The sequence below is a fragment of the Macaca nemestrina genome, chromosome 4 (assembly GCF_043159975.1).
Source record: "Macaca nemestrina isolate mMacNem1 chromosome 4, mMacNem.hap1, whole genome shotgun sequence".
NCBI lineage: Eukaryota > Metazoa > Chordata > Mammalia > Primates > Cercopithecidae > Macaca > Macaca nemestrina.
In genome coordinates this window covers 182,597,138-182,616,580 of record NC_092128.1, presented here as the reverse complement: position 1 = coordinate 182,616,580, position 19,443 = coordinate 182,597,138, and the positions used below count along the sequence as shown (strand labels likewise).

Sequence of the window (19,443 nt, the reverse complement as noted above, 5' to 3'; positions counted from 1 at the left end):
ACCAGGATTCAGGATCAGGCTCTAGGCCTGGCAGAAAACCAAGCAGAAATCTGATCAGACACCCAGTTCAATGGACAAGTATGTATGGGGGAGCATCCCCTCGGACGCCAGTACTGGGCTCAGTTCCATGCCCAGGAAGGAGAAGATGGAGACTCTGAAACTCTTCTGGGAGCCGGCTGAACTGGCCTCAATCTGTAGCTGTCCAGGGACAGAGGAGGGAGGGCTACACCCTGGTATCCTCTGCTGAATGGATGAAGGTTACCATCCATGTGGAGAAGTTTGGCCATGGTGAAGTACGCAGATTTTCATAAAACCGACTATCAAAGGTGGCCCTTGTTCATTCAAGGTACCTACTTAGAAATCCTACAAAAGAAGAGATGACCCTGTCTGGAAGAACCTTTGCAAAGACCACCTTGTCCTTGTCAGTCCTCTGAGGTAACAGCATAGTGAAACATCTCTTTCCGATTTGCATTTCCGGGAGGTAACGTCCATGGGCCTCACACTGAGCTCCTTCCTGAACACGTCAGATTTTTATTATTATTAAATTTACCTAACAAAGAAATTATTTAAGACAAACTGACTTTAAAAGAGAAGAAAAAAATGAAAGGAGATAGAAAACAAGACTTAACACATATGCAATCATTCCTTAAAAGATACACAATTCTCTCTTTGAAACCAAATTTGCATATTACACGCACCTGTTTTAAAGAGGAAACACCACAAAAGGTACATGTAAAGATGGGCAGAATCAGCATGCATTTACCCACAAATGCCCCTCTAAGGACTTCCTACATCTGTAAAATACTCTCAACAGCAGCCACTGCCCACCCCAGGCACCCAACGAAACATGACACTTCCCCAGATCTGTATCTTCATTAAATTCTACTCCTCCTCCATCTCCATCGCTTTGAAAAAGACAAAAATAGTAAATGAGGAAGATGCGGAGATGAGAAGTAATGTTAACATTTACAATAGGTGGCCACTCATAACAAAGACTTAAGTTTGTTACGCTAACATAAAGGACGAGTGAAAAATAATTTTCCAACATCTGATTACTGCAGATTCAGTTGCTATCATTTGGAAGCTGTATTTATCCCTCAAAAGTCAGAAACCTAAACAAAAAATGAAACAAAACCACGAAGGAAAACTACAGTGCGGTGTGTGTGAGAGCACACTTGCACATGCACACACATAGGCGCGCACACGCACACGCACGCACACGCACACACACTCACACACACACACCTGGTACAGATATTGTTTTTAAAATAATGTTCATTACTGAATCTTAAGGTACCTCACTGTATTTAGCAATGACCTACAGACTCCCTTCTGGTCCTCCCAAAGTCAAAACCCCTGGTGTCATCCCTTAATGCAAAGCTGTCTTTCTCACCATTCTGCTTAGCAGCCCCCTCCACAACCCCCACGATGCAGAAGCTGCGTGCCGCAGGGTGCTTCAGAGTTTGTTTTGTTGTTGTTGTTTAAGATTACGCTATTCTTTCTAATTGCGTGATGTTTCCATCCAGTACTGATTCCCTAAGTCTCGCGTCCGCACCGTGCCCACCCAGCAACACAACTTCCTGGGTGCGTGGCGTGAGTAGCGATAAGACTTGATAAATGAATCTGTTTTCACACCAAGTTTGATGACATTTGGTCTGTAACAATTTTCTTTCCCTTCATTTAAAAGGAACGAAGGAAAACAGAAGAACACGCCTGCAGTGCACGGCCGCGCCGCGGTCCCCGGCGCCCGGCACCCACGCCCCCGCGCGCCGCAGGACCCGGCCCCGCGCTCCCGGCCAGCGCTCCCCGCGCCCCGCGCCCCAGCCCCGGGCCTTACCGTGCGCGGGGCAGCCCCGGCAGGCCCAGTCGGACTGGAAGCCGCCGCGGGCTCAGAGCCGCACCCCGGCCCGCGAACGCAGGGGGCGCGCGGCCGGTCCCCGGAGGCGCTGGGTCCAGGCCGAGGATGGTTTTCCGCCCCGCTCCGCTCCGCATTTAGGAGGTGGGAGGAGCGCGCGGCGATGCGCACAGGAAATCTGATAGGTGAGGAGGCCAGCCGGCCGCGCAGGGCGGCGCGGGCTGGGGGACGCGGGGGGCGGCTCCGGGAGGCGGCTGGACCCCCGCGCGGGCAGCCGGGGGAAGAGGCAGGAACTGTCTACAAATGCTCCAGCTCCGAAGCCCCGAGGGAAAGAGCATCTTTCACGGAGCACCAGGAATTGACGAAGGTAATTTACTCAGATCCCCTGAGGCCGGTTCTTTGAGTTTCTGTCCGGCCCTCCGGGAGAACCGTCCCGAAGTTAACTTTGAAAACACTCACAGGAGAGGCAAGCCTGCAGGGTCCTGTGCTTCTCAAGCCCCAGATGCCCCGGAGAGAACACCGCCCCCCCGCCCCACCACCACCGCCAGATCTTTTTAAAAAGAGATGCTACCTTCACAGCAAAAGGCCTGATTGTGAGGAATGAGCCAAAGTCATGCAAGGCGTGGGGCGCTATGGGGCTGCGCAGTGACGACCCAATGAAGTAGGTGCCTTGACGATTCCCATTTCATGGATGAGACGACTCCGGCACAGAGAAGTCAGAGGGCCTGTCCTGGGTCACACAGCCACAGGCGGCCTCCAGGTGACTGAATACTGATGTGTCACAGCCACAGTGCGGGGCGGGGGGGGGGGGGCTGCAGGAGCTGAAGCCAGTGGGACCCCACCTTTCTCTGGCAGGAAAAATAGACATATATTTACGTAAACAAATACACATTTTTAAAGAGTTGAGAACATATTCAATTCAGTGATCTTCAACCCTGACAGCAGTAAAATCTCCTGGGAAGCTCTTAAAATTACCAGTGCTCAGGCGCCTACCCCAGGCCCAATGAAGCCGGCTTATTTTCCCTAATGTCATAACTTAAGCAGCTTCAGAGCAGTGCCAGCCCTTTCTTCCCCACGGCTGACAAGTGATCCTTTTTGCACAAAGATGACGTGAGCTAATGGGGAAGTGGGGAGAGACCCCCCACACACAAAAATTAGGAACATGGAGTCCAGAGCCTAAAAGGTGTAGAATGGCTTCAGAGAACGGACAGACCTCAGAAGCTGGAGCGTCGGGTTGGAGGGAAGCCTGTGAGGGGTCTGATGGGGAGGAACGCAGCAGAGGGGCAGCAATCACCAGCTGGGATTATTAAACTCCCACGCGATTCTGCACGTGGCTTTGTGCAGCTCCCATTTCCTGGGGTAACCATACGGGCCTGGCACACTCACAGCCAAGCAGGGCCAGACAGGATGCCGCTTCAGGCAGCATCAAGTGGGGCGGGTACCACCCCAGAGGGGGCAGGAGGTGAGCCTGCCTGCCCTCCAGGGTGTCCCCTGCCCTCTCCCTCCCAGTCACCGGTTGCTGTTCGCCCGACTCCCTTCCCACCCTTTCCTCCCTTCCCACCCAGCACCTCCTGCACCAAGCAGCACATCAGACCTCTGTCCAGCCACGGACACCTCAGTTGAGCCAGCACCTGAGGGGCTATGACATGGGGCAGGTGTTGTTTTAATAAAGGTGGCAGGGGGGCGGGGGTAGGAAGGTGCAGGATCCAGAGAAAGGGCTCTGGGAGACTGATACTTAGGGCTGTGCTCTGAGGGGCAGGGGGCCAGTCTCAGCGGGGGCCACAGAAGCCCAGCCTGGGTATATGTAAATACCGACAGAACAGTTAAAATACATTTATTGCATTCCAAGTATAAAAATCAGGGAATCGTTTAAGTAGAATTTCAGCTTTGGGTGCTGGTGGTAGAGCCGGAAGCTTCTTCCCTGAAATTGTCCTGGGGAGGAGGGTCCTCCATTTTTTGTTTCCAAGACTAGAGTAATTGAATTATACTACAATGACTTCTTCATTTGAGTAGCTTGTTTTCAATTAGGCTAGTAAGTGGTATGAAAACAAGGATGAAGGAAACGAACTGGAGGGGTAAGGGCCTCTGCATGGGGGCAGTTTTCCAGCTGAGACCCGGATACTGAAAGGGCAGGAGAAGTGAGGAGGGAGCATTCCAGGCAGATCAGATCACAGCAAAGGCAAACACCCTGCACCAGGAATGTACCTGCTCACTGTTCAGCACTACCATGTAGAAAATAGGCTATAGCAAAGGGCAGATCATAGGTCAATGTGTGTAAATTGCTTAGCCCAGTGAGCACCACTGTGAGATGAGCTAGCCATGGCCTTGGGTCTTGGAGATACCTGTCAAGAAAGTGAAAGCATCCATCCATCCATCCATCCATCCATCCTAGGCCAGAGCTCATGGTCTCAGGCTCTGACATTGGTCTTTGCTAAACTATGCGAGAGGCCGAGGCAGTGGCCCAGGCAGTGGTCTGCTCTGTCCTGGTCACTGTAGGGATGGGTCACCTGTGAGCCATGCAGACTTCTCTCCCATGGGAGAAGGATTTGCAGAAGCCAAGCACCTCTTCCCCATATGCCTTCCACCACCCACAAGGCCCTCCAGAGCCTGGTACCAGTGACTGTCAGTCAAGACGTGCATCCTTCCCCATGCTCACTGACGCTCCTGTTTGGTCTCAGGGTTCTTAACCTCAGCACACTTGACAGTTTGGGTTGGATAATTCCTTGTTGTGAGATTGTCCTGTGCACTGTGGGATGCTTAGCAGGACCCTTGGCCTCTACCCACTGGATGTGCGCCCCTGCACACACACACAAGCTGTGACAACGTCTCCAGACTTGCCAGATGTCCCGTGGGGAGCAAAGTCACACCCAGTTGGGAACGGCTGCTCTCGTAGAAAGGAACAGGACCCAGTGCTCCACAATAGCTACAGAAAACATTTATCCATGACAGCTCCATGGAAAGGGCCACTTAGAGATCAGAAGATGGTGCCCCATGATGGAGCTGCCGGTCAAAGTCCCCTGCTGCCAGTCCTGCACCGCATGAAGCAGTCGCTGGTCAAATTTCCCTGCGGCCAGTCCCTCCCTCCGTGCCAGCCTTCAGGTGCTCCTTCCACAGGCCAGCCCATGTCATTTCAGGACCCGCTCCTTCCCTGCCCTGTGCCTGGACCAAGGCTCTCCTGGATACACATGGGACTCTCCTGGACTCCACCAGATCTCTGCTCAGAGACCACTTCCCCTTCCCTGAGGCCCTGTTTAGTGCACACGTCCTCCCACACCTCAGTCCCCCATTTCTGATCCTTCTGGCTCAGCATTGCTACCTGACATTTCGGGGTCCACTTACTCATTTGTCCATGCTCTGTCTCCCCTGCCAGAACGGGACTTCAGGGTGCACCACTGCACCCCAGCAGAGGCCTCCACCTGGCACACAGGGGATGCTGGAGCAATCCTTGAATAAATAAGTGGAGGGATCAGCCGATGGCATCCATGGGCAGTGGCTGGGGAAATGGAGCAAGTGAGGGCTCTTTTTTTTTTTTTTTTCCTTTCATCTATCTTAAGACCCACTACGAGGGCCCTTTTCTACCATGGGGTTTGGTTGCAAAATGTGCAAGCAAGTTCCTTCTCCCCTCCTGATCCAGGCTGCTGATGGTGGGAGCCAGGAGAGCTCACCTGCTCTTCACTCATCTCAAGGAAGCTCCAGCCACTACCAGCAGAAAATTCCTGCATTTCTGATTCAAAAACCTAAGTGGAATGAGCTTCATGGTTGAGATGTCCCAGGGACCCTCATGAAAAGTTAGAGAATCATCAGAGGTTCTTTGAAGCCTGGAAAATGATTTTCCCAGGGAAGTCACAATACTAATTAGAATGCCTCTGCCTGAAAGGCTTTCCAGGCCCACAGCAGTTTTCTGAAGCATGAAACAAAGCTTTCTCTTGCAGCAAGGTGAAGCGTGGGAGAACAGAGTGGGCTGGGGAACTGGGAGCTGAACCCTGGAGGTAGCGGCTGCTGCCTGGAGTCTGAGGTGTGTGCCGGCAGTGTGGCTCCTGTCCTGGGGCCCCTGGGAGCCGCATCACTGCCTCACTTGAGGGAGACCCTGCCCACGTGGGCTGATCTTGCTGCAACAAACAGGCTGACTTTTCCTCAACTGGGTGGGAGCCTTCATTGGGACTGCAGAACATGATTATAACCACCACCACTCCCAGGGAGCTGAGGAAACATGGCCCAAGCCAGGGTGGCCCACGGAGTTATTACATGACAATTGTGCGTTACACAGATAGGTAAGGCTGTGGCCAGTTGCACCCTATGGGGTAGGATGAAGGTAGCCCCTCATTCCGTAAGTAGGTGGGACCACGCCTTCCCAGCTAATGAAGGAATTCACTCTCTGAATGGGACCAGAAGAGTCTATGCTGGTTAACAGAAGGTCACATTAATGGAAGGAGGCTGTGTTTGGATGGTCCCTGGTCACCTCTGAAAAAACACAGCCCTCCAGCCCTGAGGCCACAGAGAAAGTACTGTAACCAGTTTATAAGCATTCATCAGTAAGCTTCTCTTTTTATATTTTCATAGAAGTTTTTAATTTGATTGTGGGGATTTTTCCTGAATAATACAATTTTATGACACATGAAAAACCGAGGACACTTGAAAAATGATCACCACCTTTCACTGTTGAGCTGGCTTCTTATACAAAATTCTCAGCACAATGCACCCCCTTCCCCACGGCTGTCCCTTCCCTGACATTTCTAGTGAGTTCTGGAGCATATAAACCTAAACTCATTCTAAGGTCTCTAAAATTAAGGTCCATCTGGACTCTTCAGCATGGAAGTTCCAAGCCAGGGAGGAGATGGAGTGGTAAGAACATGTAGAGTTTCGTCAACTTGGTTTTGCAAACTCTTGCTCCATAAGTAAGCACCACCCCTCAGTTCCCCATCCGCATAGTGGGCATAACAGCGTTGTTGTAAAGCTTAGGGAAAGATGGGGCAGCCAAACACTGGAGGACTCCTGTGGCACTCTGTGCTTTCTTTTTGGTAACACAACAATTCTCAGGCTTTTTTTTTTTTTTTTTTTTTTTGAGACTGAGTCTCGCTCTGTCACCCAAGCTGGAGTGCAGCGGCGCGATCTCGGCTCACTGCAACTTCCGCCTCCCAGGTTCAAGCAATTCTCCTGCCTCAGCCTCTGGAGTAGCTGGGATTACAGGCATCTGCCACCACGCTCAGCTAATTTTTGTATTTTTAGTAGAGTTAGGGTTTTATCATGTTGGCCAGGCTGGTCTCAAACTCCTGACCTCAAATGATCCACTCGCCTTGGCCTCCCAAAGTGCTGGGATTACAAGTATGAGCCACCGGGCCTGGCCAACTCTCAGGCATTTTTGTGTTTGTTTGTCTTAATTTCTATCTTTACTACAGGCCTCCTTCATGTGTCTCACTGACTTCTGTTTCCACCAGTGCCTACCACAGTTCGTGAGATATAGCAGGTATTCAAGACAGGTGCTAAGTGAATAAACGAAGTGATGCATTAATAAATAAATTTTTTAAATGAGTGACTGAGTAAAACTCAACACAGAGCCTAAACATAGTGAGCATTCACATAGTAACAATGGCACCATTCATCCTTAAAACATATGATCTTTTGCTTTTAGACCACAAGGGCCTTTAGATAGTGCAGTAAGCTTGGGAGGAAAGTTCACCGCTTTAAAGTTAGTTTAATTTATAGTAATATTGGGAAAGAGGATCTAAAGGCAATCTCACTTCCAACATGCAAACAAATAAGTGAAAACCACTTTGCTTTGGTCCTTTTCATATTTCTTTCAGGAATACAAATTTCTATTTAAAAATTTGGGATAAACTAGGCTAGGTGGTGTGCGCCTGTAATTCTAGCTACTTGGGAGGCTGAGGCAGGAGAATCGCTTCAGACCAAGAGTTCCAGAGCAGCCTGGGCAACATATTGAGACACAGACCCTTAAAAAAAAAAAAAAAAAAAAAAACAGGCCAGGTTTGGTGGCTAGCCCCTGTAATCCCAGCACTTTGGGAGGCTGAGACGGGTGGATCACTTGAGGCCAGGAGTTCAAGACCAGCCTGACCAACATGGTGAAACCTCGCCTCTACTAAAAATACAAAAATTAGCCGGGTGTGGTGGTGCATGCCTGTAATCCCAGCTACTTGGGAGGCTGAAGCAGGAGAATCACTTGAATCTGGGAGGCGGAAGTTGCAGTAAGCCAAGATCATGCCACTGCATTCCAGCCTGGGTGACAATGAGACTGTGTCTCAAAAAAAAAAGGGGGGGGCGGGGATCTCTTTTGTAGAAACAGAGTCTCAGTATGTTTCCCAGCGTGGTCTTTTTTAATTTTTTTTTTTTTTTTTATAGACAGGGGTCTTTCTGTGTTGTCCAAGCTGGTCTTGAACTCTTGGACGCGGGCAATCCCTCCCAAAGTACTGGAATTACAGGCATGAGCCATCACGCCCAGGGTCTCTTTCTATCTGTTGCTGGTGATCCTGACTTCTTCAGAATGCAGCATCTGTGGACATGCCATGTCGCATGCAGCTAACCAGTGCTTGGAGAGACTGGACTTAAGCTCTTGTTTTCAACCCAGACCCAAGGACCGCCTGTCCCTTTGCAGAACTGCCTAGCACACAGAATTCAATGTCATGTAGCTTGTATGATTGGGAAGGAAGCAGAAAGTAGAATTCTGAAATAACAGAACTGATTTTTTTTTTTCAACCAGCATAGCAGCATTTCATGTTAAGAAGCCTTCAGAATCATTTCCTACCCTCTCAAGGAACCCATTCTTTAGAGGCACACACCGTTCCCATCAGAGAGACGATCTTCCTAGTGCTAAATGATTTTTTGATGCACTGAAAATTAAATTCACACTCAAAGACTTTTCTGCATTTGAGATTTTCCTGTACCTTGAGCTCTGTCAAAAGAGGCATATTGAAGAGAGTGTAGTTCTGGGACCATTGGCAAGACAGCGCATTGATCGGAAGCCTATACGTTCTGGAGTGTCGGCTTAATATGTTGATCATCCTTTGAGGTGGGGCACAAGGAAAAATAAACTATTTCTCCTTCGGGAACATGCAGTGGCATAAGAGACACCAACTTGGTGATAACTGACCATGCTAGGATTGGACCAAGGTGCAGAAGCAAACAGAACCTCCACAAAAACGTAAAGATGTCTTGTGCCTGCAATCCTAGCGCTTTCAGAGGCCAAGGCGGGAAGATTCCTTGATCTCAGGAGTTCGAGACTAGCCTGAACAACACAAGACCTTATATCTATTAAAAAATAAAAATAGTAAAATTAGCTGCACACCTAATTGGTGGCACACACCTGTGGTCCCAGCTACTCAGGAGGCTGAGATGAGATCACTTGAGCCCAGGAGATCAAGGCTGCAGTCAGCTATGATCATGCCACTGCCCTCCAGCCTGGACAACTGAGCAAGACCCTGTCTCCAAAAAAAAAAAGTTAAAAAAAATTAAAATGTGATGGAGTGCAGAGGAAAGGTCAGTTGATTCTCACTAAGGGTTGGACTTCATTGGTGATTTTCTATCTTAAGAGTTAGAAACTCCTTTTTCAAATGAAATGTGTGTGGACCTCCAATGTCTTAAACCAGGTCAGAGATGTTTTGTTGGGGACGGGGGCTTCCAACCCACTAAACACCCCTGTCCTGCCGTAGCCCCAGAGGTACCACCCTGGGCTTTGCCCAGTGCTACTTCAACACCTCCAGATGGGAGGAGAGGGACCTTTCCTTCCAGTTCTAACCCCCACATCGGTCAGTGGGAGCCCCGTACAAAATGCTGAGGAAGCTAAAGAAAGTCAGAGTGCAGGCAGTTCTTGTGACTTACTGCGGGGGCTCTTGGTGTCTCCCCTCCTCCTGCCTGGTAGACTTCTCCTTGCTGGCTGGGCCCACGTGTGGATGCACGGGCATGGAGGATGGAAACCCAAGATCACTCAGCAACATGCTTCTTGTCGGCTTCCTGCAAAGGGGAGAAATCACGCATCAACCAGAAGCTTTTCAGTGAAAACTTGAGGACCTCCTACATTCATCCACCAGAACACTGCAGCTTTCAAAGTACTTTCTAGACACTCAATGTCATTCAAGCTTCTGATAATCCCACCGGGAGGGATGAGTGGGAGGTGTTATTATTTCACAGATGAAATTGAGGTTCGCTGGTGACTGAGCGCCTCTTGTCACCTCACTGCCCCGTGTCCACAATGGAGATGCAGGAAAGGTGCTTTGAACTTTGCTCGGCACCTGGTAAGCCCTCAGTGCATGTCAGCACTGGTCATTCGGTAGCGACCCAAGAGCCCATCACTAGGAAGTGGGGGACTGGGAATCAGAACTCAGACCTCCAAATTCCCCCCAGGACCTCTCGCTCACTCTGCTATTCGAGTGTCCAGACCAGAAGCATTTTTGGATCTCCAGAATAAAGTAAAAAGTGCCAGCAATGCTTGATGAACTAATAACACTGTGATGTTAAGGCTCTGTTTTCCAGGATTTATCATTATTGATTTTATTGAGTAAAGCCTGGGAAAAAGAATTAGATGTAAATTTAGAAAAACTCATTTAAGTATCTCTTTAGAGTAATATTATGTATTATTATTGTTTTGTTTTGGTTTTTTGTTTTTGTTTTTGCTTTTTGTTGTTGTTGTTGTTTTTGAGACAGAGTCTTGCTTTTTCGCCCAGGCTGGAGTGCAGTGGCGCAATCTCGGCTCACTGCCAAGCTCTGCCTCCCGGGTTCACGCCATTATCCTGCCTCAGTCTCCCAAGTAGGCGCCTGCCACCACGCCCGGCTAATTTTTTTTTTTTTTTTTTTTTTTTTTTTTTTAAGTAGAGACGGGGTTTCACCGTATTAGCCAGGATAGTCTCGATCTCCTGACCTCGTGATCCACCTGCCTCGGCCTTCCAAAGTGCTGGGATTACAGGCATGAGCCACTGCACCTGGCCTTGTTGTTGTTGTTATTATTAAAGCTCTGTGCCAATCATTATTCTAAATGTTTGACATTTCTTTCTGGCTACAATTTTGTGAGTTACATGGTGTTATTCTTCCATTTTACTGATGAGAAAACTGAGCCACAGAGGAACCAAATAATTGACCCAGGTAAAGCAATCTCCTGACAAACAGAAATAGCCTGAAGTTATAACATGTACATATTACTTTGTTAGTCCACCTAATTCCTCTCCCACTTTTTGGACTGACTTAGGACTTTGCTGGTTTTTGTTTTTGTTTTAGTTTTTGTTTTGAGACAGAGTCTCACTCCATCACCCAAGCTGGAGTGCAGTGGCACAATCTCAGCAGACTACAGCCTCCACCTCCTGGGCTCAAGCAATCCTCCCACCTCAGCCTCCAGAGTAGCTGGAATTACTGGTGTGTGCCACCACACCTGGCTAATTTTTGCCTATTTTCTGTAGAAATGGGGTTTTGCCACATTGACCAGGCTGGTCTTGAACTCCTGGCCTCAAGTGATTTGCCCACCTTGGCCTCCCGAAGTGCTGGGATTACAGGCATGAGCCACCACACCCAGCCTCCTCTCCCCCTTTTTATCATTAACAGTATGAATCTAAAGTGAAGGGAGAGATTTAGGCCTACAGAGCTTCCCACTTTAGCTTGAAGTGAATGAGAAGCTGGCAGTATTTAGCATAGATGTATTTCAAAGAAGGAAATCCATAAAGCCATAATTAGCCACTGAGCTGGAAGCCAGATGAAATTCTTTAAAACAGAGATAAGGAACTAATTACCCTACTTTCATCTGAGGCAAAACACCAAGAAATGGGGTGAAGAGCAATAAGAAAATTTAATCAGAGGCAAAGTAAAAATGGAAAAGGGAGATCAATGCAAAAAGGAGTGAGATCCTCTCTTGAGGGCCAGGAAAAGCCTGCTGCCCATTTCCCAAATTTCCTCCTCTTTTACAGACTCAACAACATGACTTAGAAAGGCTTTCATGGTTTGTGTATCCTAGGGTGGTCTTCACAGTAGTCTGTACCCTGGCTGTTCAAAATGCATTTAGAAAAAAAACGAAAACCACTAAGCAGAGTCCAGGATCTCGTGTGTGACAACTTGGGGAGACCCTGTCTGCACAGTTTTACAATGCAGGCCTTCTCAGAGCCTTTACTGTGAGTTGAGAATTGATGTGCAACAGCAGCACAGGGAACGCAATATTTCCCAAGCATCTGAAAATGAAACCCATTCTTCAAAGATGATGTTGTAGGACTAGCATTTCCGGAGTTCTGCTTTGGGTAATGGTGTTCTAAAGTAAAATAAATCCAAGGGAAATAAATCAATAAATGTGTGATACATGCGTTATTTCTGCCACTACCTGACACTCATTCGACAACATGAAATTCAAGTCCATGAACACTGATGAGGGGAGCTTGTGGAGGCCTTTGGAGCCTGAGAAGTGAAAGTCTTTGCATAAACTTGAGTTTTTGACATCTGTGGAACCAGACAACACTGTCACCAAAGCCCGGGGACAGAAAATAACTGCTATGCTAGGAAAGAATGATGAGTGTTTTCAGAAAAGCCAAGTGTTCTTGTCACGTTTTTCAGGCACTAGATCCCTCTCTCCCTGAACCAGGAGATCTCAACACTTTGTGCTTTGCCACACCCCCCAGAAGCAGCTGGGGAAGGACTGAGTTCACCATATACCTTATCTAAAGAAAAGCAAGAGGAAAGCGGGAAGCTCCAAATTTCCTTGCTGGGATGAGACCCAGCCGCTGGCCTGTGGACTAGCACAGGCTAATAGAATGCACAAGCGTGGGAGCACCAGCCCAAGCCACCGCTGGCCCCCACAGAAGGAGGCGTGGGCAGGCTTCTCCAGGCCACACTCCTCCTGTGCACCCCCTCCAAGCTGGGCACAGCTTGGGCCATGGCTCTGCCTCTCCCGGTGAAGTTCCCCGACGCTCACCAAGGCTCACAAGACTGACAAGGGCAGGACAAGGGGTGAAAAGCAGAGAAGGCAGGCAGATGCCTCGAGGGCCTTTCCACCAGCTTCCCCACCAACCTGCTGGACCTTCTATGACTGCCTTTCTGGGTGCATGGTGTCACCGTCCACTCGACACTCCCGTCAGAAGCTGCGGGTCTCCCATCTCACTCCCTCACAAATCGCAGTCGCTTCTCCCTAAGCATGTCTTTTGGGTCCAGCTTCTCCATCCTCCCCAGCCCAGGCCTCACCATTTCTGGCAGGCGCTTGGTAGCCACCCTATGCCTGGTCTCCCTCCTGAGCTCCATGTTAGAAGAATCTGATCTATTTAAATCAAGTCCTTGCTTGAAAACCATGACTGTGCCTGGCCAGAGCCATACACACTAGAAAGCTCATTCATAGTCTGGCCCTGAGCTGCCCACCCAGCCCTACTGCTGACTGGGTGCTGCACGGCCCCTCCCACCAGCCGTACTGACAGTCCACCGTTTGTGACACAGAACTCTGGCATTATTTATTTCTGTCCTGTCCACTCTTCCCTTCCCCAGGTCCCTAGGAAACTCCTGTTCAGCCATCAAAACCCACAGCCCATGCCCCCTTCTCTGTCTCCCCCACTCCCAGTTAGTGGCATCATCCTCAAGCACTTCTGTCCCTCCTTCTGCAGCAGTACACGGCACACTGCACTGCGGGGACTGCTGTCCTTTGGTCTGCATGCTACTCATCTCATCTGGGGAAGAGGACCCGATGTCATTTGTTTTTATGTTCGCGAACTTCGCATGGTGTTACCATGTGAGTGTTAAGTTGCGCACAAGTGGATGCTGAAGCAGGCCTGGCCTGCTTGCTCCTCCTCTAAGAGCTGACCTTCTGCATCGTGCTTGGCTGAGGAGGGAGAAAAGAGGAAGCAGCAGCAGCTCTTCTTTTTGTTCTCTAGTTTCTGTCTCCCATCACTGAATACAACCAGCATCAGCCATTCAGGCTAAAATATGGAAAAGCTATGCTGAAACTTGAGTGATAGTTGCAGAAGGAGTAGCACATTAGGCTGTGTGCTGAGACACAAGACAGGTCTGTCCCGTGAGCAGGCAGTGTCTACGGCTGCAGCACTGCCGGGGACAGCAGCCTCCAGCCACAGTGAAGCTCCAAGAGTCAGGGTGGGGAGAGTTTGGCGGGGGAGGGTTGCTCCATATTTGGGGGGTAGCATTTTTGTTTACTTTGCCACTTACTTTAAACCCTGGTCACAATGAAAGGACTCTGGGGAACGATGCTCTGAACTATTATTTCTTGCTTACCTACTGAATTACAATTAAAATTTCAACAATACATCCTCATTGGGAGCCTCATGCAAACAAGTCACGATCCCTCATATTACCCAAGTTCTACCTGCAGAACTATAAACAGGACATGCTCATGTATTCCTATTGATGACTGACAATAATTCCACTGTCAACCATAGAAGAACTCCCTTGTGTAAGAAAGTGCAGTGCCATGCAGTTAGTGAATAAATTTCTGGAATAAATTGAACCACTAGAGTTAAATCAATAAATTTAGAAAACCTGGGAAACCCAATAAATGGGAAGGTAGAACTTTGCAGTGGGCACAGGGGTCTGTCACAGTCAGAGAAGGTAAGGTAATTCACCCAGGCCTCGAAATAGGAACAGCAATGAACATTTTCCACATCAAAGATTTTAATCTTAGAAAAGGGATCATTAAAAAGGATACATCATTAATCTTATTTTATAGCATTAGAAAATGGCTTAAGTGTTTAATGCCTAGATCTTCCAATCTCTAAATGGAGCGCTATAAATTTTATGACATCTATGTTTTTGGTGATAATAATAGATGTTCTGAGATGCTCAGCTTCCCACTGGTTAAAAAAAAAGGAAAGGAAAGAAAAAGTTGCTATTCAATAATTTACTCAGCCCCATTCTTCCTTATAGAGTTCTACAGGACAAGCCATCATTTTCACATTTTCATGCCTGACCTGCCTCCAGAGCTCTTGAAAACTTTGCAACCAAGAATGTTTTTATCGGCCATCCTCCAGAATCACCCTCAGGTTACCTGACCCCACCAAATCCAAAATGAGGGTAAAAATCTCTGCTGCAAATTCCTCCTGGCTTTGCCATCTTGGCCAGTCATTCCACCAAGCCTATCGTGCCTTGCAGATAAAAGCTGTAAAACTGAAAGGAAAGTGGCAGTTGCAAACTGATTTCCTAATTGATCCTTTTGTTCAACCTGCGTCTACAGGGGAGTTACTGTGTCCGGCACAGTGGTGGACGCTGGGACACAAACAAAGGGTGGACCTTGGAGGTCCTTAAGGAAGCAGCATTCCCCGCCTGTAGAAGGCTCCCAGAAGAAGAAGGGGGAGACGTGTGTGAATCGTGACTCTGAAGAGCACGAGGAAAGATGTCCCTGAGGCTGGGGGTCGCCTCCCAGCTTTCCCAGCCCAGCTGCCTCACCTCTGGCCAGCAAGGTCAACTGCACACAGAGATAACCATCGGGACAAGCAGCTGGAAACCTCAGCTGCTTTCCCTGCAGGCTCCAGGAGCTTCCAATTCACGTCTGTTGTCCACATGCTAAGGCTTCTATCCATCCCTTGACCCCTGCCACACAGGAGACCCTTCCTGCCTCTTCTCGGGCACTGAGCCCCTGACTCTCCCATCCAGCTTCCAGCTCAGCCCGACATGTGTCTCTCTGTGTCTCTGTTTATCACTGGTGAATCTTCAGCCTTGGGGTTACCCCAGGCCGGCTCAAGGCCCTGCTGAGCCAGCCTGGCCCCCGACTTGCATGGTGGAGATGGGGACGTGGTCACAGAGATTAAAGTAGACAGCGCGGGTCAGGGAGGCCAGGGATGGGAGGGAACTTAAATAAGGCCACAGGTAAGTGGATTCATGTGCTTGGGCTGCCATAAGACCCACAGACTGGGCAGCTTAAGTAACAGGCATTTATCCGCCCACAGTTCTGGAGGCTGGAAGTCTGTGATCGAGGGGTCGGCAGAGTGGATTTCTTCTGAGGCCTCTGTTAAATGGTAAACTGAGGCACCATAAAAGTGTAGAGTTTATTTGTGAAAACACCGATCCAAACAGCTCCAAGCCAGAAGCGGTCGGGTACACTACTGAGCTAACACAGACTAAACCAGTTAAGCCTCGTAAGAGATGCAGATCTTGCTTGATTTCCCAACATAAGCAAAACTTAGCTTCAGCTATTTCTTGTAAATGCCTAGATGAAAGAAAAAGGTTAAACCATTAGCAGCCCCTGATTAACCTGTAGTTATATAACTGGGACTTTTCAGCAGGAAAGACTAAATAAAACAGCTATACAATTGTAATCAATCAAATGTGTTCTTTGCTTTACTTCTGTGTGTACCCTAGGTTTGTCCTAAGAATTAAATGTCATTGCGAATGTGAAAAAAGCCTTTTGGAAACTACGTGTGTAAATATTATTGCAGTCACCTTATAAAAAGGAAGTTTGAGGAGAAGAAGGAAAGCGGCACTCTATTGTGCCCCAGGCAAATCATGGCTGAAGCGAATACCACCTGCGATGAGCATTCCTGGTGCCCCACACCTTCCTGCAGATGGCAGATGGTCTATGCTGTGGGAGGAAGACTCCCGTGTGCATATACATGAGGCTGCCCTGACAGAGAGACCAGGCCAGTCCTGCTTCCTGGTGATTGTGGCTTGTCTCTAGGAGGCCTTGGTTCAATTAACTTAGCAGATGTTTATGAGGCCCTGAATATGTGTAGCCTAGAAGGTCTATGAGAGAATGAAGGGCTCTGGGTCTGACTTAGGCATCCCTGTATACCTAGTACCTATGACACACCTGTGTGGCACAACATAGAATAAATAAATATTTGATTGACAGGCAGACTATCAGGCACTGGGCTAGGGACAAGGGTCAGACTGCAGCAAAAGGCAACCATCGCGTAGATGCTAACCACTCACCGCACGCACTATGTTGAGATAGAAGCAAAATTCTCCAAGCACAAAGAAGGTGATTCATTCTGCTCTGTCATTAAGGGCAGGGCAGTGCTGCTCAGGGTGGCTGTGGAAGCTGGGCCTTCCAGGACAGGTGAGATTTTAACTTAGTGGCGAGCTGAAGCACAGGTGTTCCCAGCAGCAGCACGCAAGAAAGCATGCAAATGAGGACATGTGCAGGGGCAATGTTTCCTGTGGCTTCTGGAATAAACTGCGACTAACATAGTTTAAAACGATACAAGTGTATTATCTTACACTTCCCAAGGGAGGTCAGAAATCTCACGGGCTCTGCTGGCTTCTGTGCTTCGTCTCTCAAAGCCAAAACCAAGGTATCATCGGGGCTGAGTTCTGGAGGAGGATCCACATCCAGGCTCACTGGGGCTGCTGACAGAATTCAGCTGTGTGAGGTTGTAGGCATGAAGTCTTTGTTTCCTTGCTGGCTGTTGGACAGGGGTTGCCCTCAGCATCTGGAGGCCGCCTGCCCTCCCTGGCTCATGGCTCATCTTATCCTTATCCTCATCTCAGCCAGCACCCGCGGAAAGAGTCCCTCTTGCACTGTGACTCTCTCCCGCCTCTTCCACTCTCTATGGCTTGTCTGCCTCCCTCTTTCATCTTTAAGAGTGCATGTGAGTATATTGGACCCACCTGAATCAGCCAGGATAACCTCCCCATTCTAAGGTCTGTGACCTTAATTCTACCTGCAAAGTCCCTTTTGCCATGTAATGTGCCATATTCACAGGTATTAGGGATCAGAGGGCAGGTATCTTGGGGGATCATTATTCTGCCAGCTACACAGGGCCTTATATGGTCTGGCTCTGTGTCCCCACCCAAATCTCATCTTGAATTGTAATCCGAATTGTTAACTCACACGTGTTGCGGGAGGGACCCTGTGGGAGGTAATTAAATCATGGGGGCGGTTACCCTCATGCTGTTCTTGTGATAAGTGAGTTCTCACCAGATCTCAACGTTTACAAGGAGCTTTTCCAAAACCCTTTTGCTCAGGACTCTCCTTCCTGCAGCCAAGTGAAGAAGGACAAGTTTGCTTCCCCTTCCACAATGATTGTTAGTTTCTTGAGGCCTCCCCAGCTCTGTGGAACTTTGAGTCAATTAAACCTCTTTCCTTTATAAATTACCTAGCCTCGAGTATTTCTTCATAGCAGCATGAAAATGGATTAATACAGGGCCCATGTACTAGAAGACAGAGGACATAGAGTGGAAAGTGATGTGGGAAGAGAAGGAGCTTGGGGCTTTAATGTGAAGGCCTTTTTTTTTTTTTTAATTGAGAGAGAGTCTTACTCTGCCACCCAGGTTGGAGTGCAGTGCTGAGATCTTGGCTCGCCACAACCTCCGTGTCCCAGGTTCAAGCAATTCTTATGCCTCAGCCTCCCAAATAGCTTGGACTACAGGCGTGCACCACCACACTGGCTAATTTTTGTATTTTTAGTAGAGACAGGGTTTCATCATGTTGGCCAGACTAGTCTTGAACTCCAAGCCTCAAGGGATACTGCCACCTTAGCCTCCCGAAGTGCTGGGATTACAGGTGTGAGCCACCATGCCTGGCCACACAATGTGAAGATTTGTGAATGACTTTCTGAAGAATTAGAATGTGATCATGCAGCCACTGAGAAAACCCCAAAAGACTTAAAGCCAGGGCATGGCAGATTCTACATTTTACAAGAAAACACAAGTAAAAGATGGAGTCAATGTGTCTTTGGCCTGGTGTCACCTTCCACTGAGCAAAACTATTAGATCAAAGAAGGCAAGCTGACTCCCCCCCATCAGTGGTCCAAAGGAGAGACTATCTCAGCATCTTAGTCTGCATGGGCTGCCATAGCAAAATTCCACATGCTGGGTGACTTAAACAACAGGCATTTATTTTCTCACAGTTCTGAAGACTAAAGTCCAAGATCAAAGTGCTGGCAAATTTGGTTCCCAGCAAGGGCTCTCTTCCTGACTTTCAGACGGCCACCTTCTTGCTGAGTCTTCACATGGCCTTTTACACAGCAGAAAGAGATAGAGGTCTCTGATGCCTTTTCCTCTTCTTATAGGGACACCCATCCTATTAGATTAGAGTCTCATCTTTCTGATCTCATTTATCTTTTATTACCCCCCTGATAAGCCCTACCTCCAAATACAGTCACATTGGGGGTTAGGGATTCAACATAAGAATTTGGGACAGAGGGCACAAGTCAGTCCCTAACACTCAGGTTTCTCAATGGAGGATTCAGGAAGTATGAACAAGACTCATATTCTAACCCTTCATGCCTCAACGGTCTCTGGCCATGGTTGACATTAAAATACCTCAGTGCACTGATGGAAAAGAGGGAAAAATCTTATTTCATTTCTTTAATGTTTACTTCTTGCCTTCCTTTTGCTCTAGCCATATTTCCTTGGTGTGGCAATTTATGGCTATTGAATCTTAAAGGAAAAAAGAAAACACAATTTTTATTGAGAACTCATGTATGCTGAGTATACATTAGTCAGAAGAAAATCTTGGTAGGAAATTAGAGGAAAGAAAATCTTCCCACTTACAGCAGCACTTGCCAAGTCATTATCAAAATGAATGCTGTGCTTTATCTCGGCTGGCTCCAACCAGCTGCAGTATGAGCATCTGGGACCTGGGATGTCAGAACACATTGGACTTCACGGAAGACAATTTCCTGATCAATGAGCAGTGGGAATTATTTTGACTGACTGCATATAGACCCATGGAATAA

General features: G+C 48.3%; 1 protein-coding gene across 1 annotated transcript; it reads left to right on the top strand.

The window, feature by feature from the left end:
• The first annotated feature begins 2,308 nt into the window (after nt 1–2,308).
• Nucleotides 2,309–17,375, top strand: LOC105472933 (putative uncharacterized protein B3GALT5-AS1). Its single transcript, XM_011726532.3, is given in 3 exon segments — nt 2,309–2,615; nt 5,226–5,312; nt 16,992–17,375. Coding segments are annotated over 3 exon segments (540 nt in total). The 5' UTR covers nt 2,309–2,546.
• Nucleotides 17,376–19,443: the final 2,068 nt, after the last annotated feature.